This window comes from Dreissena polymorpha, chromosome 3 (genome assembly GCF_020536995.1).
Source record: "Dreissena polymorpha isolate Duluth1 chromosome 3, UMN_Dpol_1.0, whole genome shotgun sequence".
Classification (NCBI taxonomy): Eukaryota; Metazoa; Mollusca; class Bivalvia; order Myida; family Dreissenidae; genus Dreissena; species Dreissena polymorpha.
Genome location: NC_068357.1, coordinates 137,352,407 through 137,357,472, shown reverse-complemented (window position 1 = coordinate 137,357,472; position 5,066 = coordinate 137,352,407). Strand labels below are relative to the sequence as shown.

At 38.4% G+C, this 5,066-nt stretch overlaps 1 protein-coding gene across 1 annotated transcript; it reads left to right on the top strand.

The window, feature by feature from the left end:
- Positions 1 to 732: 732 nt before the first annotated feature.
- Positions 733 to 4,884, top strand: LOC127872624 (uncharacterized). Its single transcript, XM_052415954.1, has 5 exons — positions 733 to 750; positions 1,755 to 2,744; positions 3,521 to 3,830; positions 3,963 to 4,055; positions 4,868 to 4,884. The coding sequence occupies exons 1-5, from the start codon at positions 733 to 735 to the stop codon at positions 4,882 to 4,884; spliced, it is 1,428 nt and encodes a 475-aa protein (XP_052271914.1).
- Positions 4,885 to 5,066: the final 182 nt, after the last annotated feature.

The following is a 5,066-nucleotide window of genomic DNA, read 5'->3' as shown; positions in this document are numbered from 1 at the left end:
ATATGTTTATAAGTTTACAAATATTACACCAACTTTCGCTTTCGACTTTGGTATGTGATATTGTAAATACATGTATAACAACAGCTGAAATGATATCATTAAGAATTGTGTGTGCGTGTGTGTGTGCGTGCGTGCGTGCGTGCGTGCGTGCGTGCGTGCGCGTGCGTGTGTGTGTGTATGTGTGTGTGTGTGTGTGTGTGTGTGTGTGTGTGTGTGTGTGTGTGTGTGTGTGTGTGTGTGTGTGTGTGTGTGTGTGTGTGTGTGTGTGTGTGTGTGTGTGTGTGTGTGTGTGTGTGTGTGTGTGTGTGTGTGTGTGTGTGTGTGTGTGTGTGTGTGTGTGTGTGTGTGTGTGTGTGTGTGTGTGTGTGTGTGTGTGTGTGTGTGTGTGTGTGTGTGTGTGTGTGTGTGTGTGTGTGTGTGTGTGTGTGTGCATATGTGTATGTATGTGTGTATCTATATGTGTATATGGATATGTATGTATATATGTGTATATGTGTGTGTGTATGTATGTATGTATGTGTGTATGTATGTGTATATGTATGTTCATGTGTGTATATATATATATATATATATGGGCCGCGACGCGACAAAACCTGCCTTAATGACATTGATGACGTTATTGGGAAAACCCGCTTTAACTGACGTCATTGTTTTACCAGAATTTTTTTTACTTTTAGTGTTTGGTGTAAAAATAGTTATGTGCGTCATTGTTGCAATTTTCGGAATAACATGATGGATGATGAAATAGAGGTGTGTAATTGGTTAGTCAATATAAATTGCCGCCATAAGAGTCTTTTGATGATTTTTGCTTTGGCAGACTCTTGTTCAGATTTATTCTGAACGCGAATTATTTCAGCAAGTATTTGGTTGTTCATGATTGTAGTGTTATGAACGTTTTTGTTTGAAATATGTAAATTTCTATTGGTTTAATTACATGAATCGTCTGAAGTGAAAGTAAAAAAAAATGTTGCAGTTTTGCTCAATAGCGTTTAGAAATCTAGTCAACTTTGCTCTTTCGAAAGCCATGATATTTATGAAATGAGTTATACAACTGTATTCTTTCAGTAAATTTATACTTTGCAAGCATGTATGTATGATAGATAGTTAAATAAATAGACATTGCTTAAACGAGTAGCGAATGGATGTGTACGTTAATTGTTATAGGAAAATGTAATTATTATTAGAGTGCATGTATTTAAGATAGATAAGGTAAATAAATACTAGTATAAGTTAAATGAATACTAACATTGCTTAAACGAGCAACGAATGGCTGTGTACGTTGTTATGAAGAAAATATGATCATCAAGAGTTTTGACATTTCAAAATGGTCGCTTTTTTGTTGTCATTTAATAACTATTGTCTGTATATCACCCTTATTTTTTTCCTTTAACGACAGTTGGGTCTGTGGTGTAATGGAAGCGTTGAAACGCTATGAAATTGATTGATTGAAATTCAATTCCCGTCTCCGGAACGTTTTTATTAACTCGTGTTATTTGTTATTTGCAGATAGCTACATGCAAATTATTTATTACTTAAATTATATTGAATTTGAATCACGTTACCTTACTTAGATTTAATGCGATTTAATAAAAATTTAAGCGCTTCACAATCACCTATAAGCAAAGTGCAACATGTTAAAATGATTATTGTTTAAATGATTTTTAAGTGACTTAAAACCGTGCGATGTCCATTTAAAGTTAGCTAATATGTACGCAGTATAAATCAAACTGTAATTGAATTTCATTTTAATACAGGAGTTGGAGAGTGTTCTCTCGCAACATTTTGGAAAAACACCCGTTTCGACACTATATGCTTCACAAGAACTCTGTGATTCGCCAAACGGAAATGATGAGGTCGATACAGACGATGGTCCTCATGACATCAATGTTATAGTGCAAGGGCGCGTTCGCGATAACCTTTTTCAGCAAGAAAGCGTTGTTGAAGAAGATGAAGAGAGTGATGATGTTGATGATACGGAGGATTTTGCACCTTCTAACGATGCAGAATTTTCGAAAATACAGAAATTCTGCTCTGAAGGGTGTGGTTGCAACCGTGAATGCGCTAAAGCACTTAGTGCTGAAAAGGTGTTTGTACACATTCTGACCGTCAGAGAAATGGAGAAAAATGCTAAAGCCCTTTACCTGATGGGCATATTGCAGGACGACAGAAGTTCTGATGTCACCAAAAGAGGAATGAAAAGGCTGCGTTATAGATACACGTTTAAGTTCAGTGGCAAACTAGTGTGTCGAAGAACATTTCATGTGTGCTATGATATCGGAAGAAGTGCACTGAAAGGTATAATGTCGCACATGTTAGAGCATGGGGTTGTGCCAAAAAACCATGGAAACAAGGGCAGACGTCCTAAGCACGCGCTATGCTTCGACGACGTTCAACGTGTTGTGGCGTACCTTCTGAATTGTGCAGAGCGAGAGGGAATTCCTTTGCCAGCCGCACCACGAGGACGGGATAATATTCCACAAATATACCTGCCGGCGAGCACAACAAAACTCGACCTGTTCAAGGATTATCAGCAGAATTGTGCGTCGAACATAAGGATTGTCAAACTCACTGCTTTCAAATCCATTTGGTCAAGCTGCGTGCCAAATATACGTATCGCCTCTCCACGGGATGATGTCTGTGCCATCTGCGAAAATTTACGGAAACGCGTGGTGGACGCTATAGAAGAGGATGAACAATTGGAGGCGACAGACGCATACGGTGACCATATCAGACAGGGTAAAAGGGTCTGTCTATTGATAAATAACTTATACCTTTATTATGCTCCCCAAAATTTATTTTGAGGGGAGCATATAGTCGCTGCATCGTCTCTCCGTCGTGCACAATTTTTGTCCGGGCTATTTCTCAGCAACTAATGACCGGAATTCAATGAAACTTTATGGGGAAGCTTCACTACCAAGAGGAGATGTGCATATTATCAGCGGGTTCTGGTCGGATGATTTTTCACATAGTTATGACCCTTTGAAATTTTCCATTTTTTTAACTGTACATATAGTGCAATTCTTGTCCGGGCTATTTCTCAGCAACTTATGACCGGAATTCAATGAAACTTTATGGGAAGCTTCACTACCAAGAGGAGATGTGCATATTATCAGCGGGTTCTGGTCGGATGATTTTTCACAGAGTTATGGCCCTTTGAAATGTTCTATAAAAAAAATATCGTCACCCAACTACTGTGCCCTCAAGACGTTTCCTTTTATCTGAATATATAGTGCAATATTGTGACAAACAAACCTTTGGGGAGCATCACCCATCTCGGATGGTTTCTTGTTTGTATTAAGATATGTGGAGCTGATTAATACAGAAATTCATTTGCTATAACGGATTACATGTTGTCATATTTAGGACAACGGGACACTTAACCGTTCGCTATATTACGTATGTCTAAGCGGTTCATATGAAATAACACAGTATATTCGCTTTCTATATCAAAAATAAGTCATTTCTTATTATACTTCAGGGACGAGAACTGCATAATGAGTGTGTGCGTTGAAGTCGAGAGACCCCTGAATCGAATGCTGAACGTTTCCACCATTTCACGTTTGACTTCAGCCAGAGTGTGAGTCTTCCACATCATTGCAACCAAATGGGCCCGCTGTATTTTCTATCCCTTAGAGAAGTACACATCTTTGGATTTCGACTAGACGGTGAGCCACGGCAGCTGAACTTCATCATTGACGAAAATGAGACGATTGGGCAAGATGGCGGCGACGCTCAAGGCCCGAATGCCGTGATCTCCATGATCGATTGGGCGATCGAGAACCATGCTCAAAATCCTTTAACTTTTGCCATTCATGCTGACAATTGCCCAGGTGTGTAATCGTTTTGTATTGTATTTTTCTTTCACACATATACTGATTAAGTTAACGTATATGAAGACTTTTTGAAAACACAATTGACCATTGCTTATGTATGAATGTATTATTTCTGATTTTTCTATACAGGCCAAAACAAAAATCACTTCTTGCTCGGCTACTTCATGTGGCGAGTAATGACTGGACAACAACAAACAATCGAATACATGATGCAGATCCCAGGTTGGTATAATACCTTACTGATGTATACTAGTAATGGATTACACTTTCAGTATGGCTATCTTATCGTTAATTTTTAAGCGAATAATGAAAAGACGTCGGGTTTATTTTCGAAAACAAAACACACGAACAGTAGAAAAAAAACTTTACACAATAAGTAATATTTACGACCATATAGTAATAACATGCATATTTCTTTTTCATTTCATACAAGTTTTATCAGTTACACATATCTATATATAGAACACGCCAAATGCCACGTTGACGGATGATTTGGACATATACAAAAACTCTACAGGAGGTCTGACTGCGAAAGTATGGAACAATTAGCGGCGGTTAAACAAGTCGTCGGTAACCAACATCGCCGTTCGATACCCAGCATGGCCATGGCGGAACTGGAAAGAGTTTCTTGGAGATCATTTTAGGGCGCTAGCTGGAATAAGGTATCATAGTTACTATAATGTTTAGATGCAATGAACACCAAGCATAAAATAAATAATGAAAGTTAGTTTTATTTGTTAAATTCATAAAAATGCTATAGGTATATACTATTCTTTTTCGTTAATCGGGTTTAGAATATATAAAACAATTTCGGGAAGTACCAGTACTTCAAATTTTGCGTCGATGAACCTGGCGTAGTAACTGTAAGAGCCGCCGGAGACGCGACAGCCATGACAGTATGCATTTTGAAGGATCCTGCATTCCGGCTCCGGGATGCTGGTAGACCTGGTATCGTTCACGCTGCCGGATTGAGCAAAGCCAGACAACACTACCAGCATAAAACTGTTCGACCCTACGTTCGTCCTGCGTTTCAGGACCGTTTGTGTCCTGAGCCACAAGAAGATTAGCTTAAGAAAAATATATTTGACATACACTATGTTTAACAGCGGTGTATGATAACAACCTGTGTGTTTCATTGTAGTTTTGTCTAGGTTAATCTTCCTATCCATGCTGTTCGACCGTTGCTAGGCAACGATATTGAATTATTGTTCTTTTATTTATTTTTTAAATTTA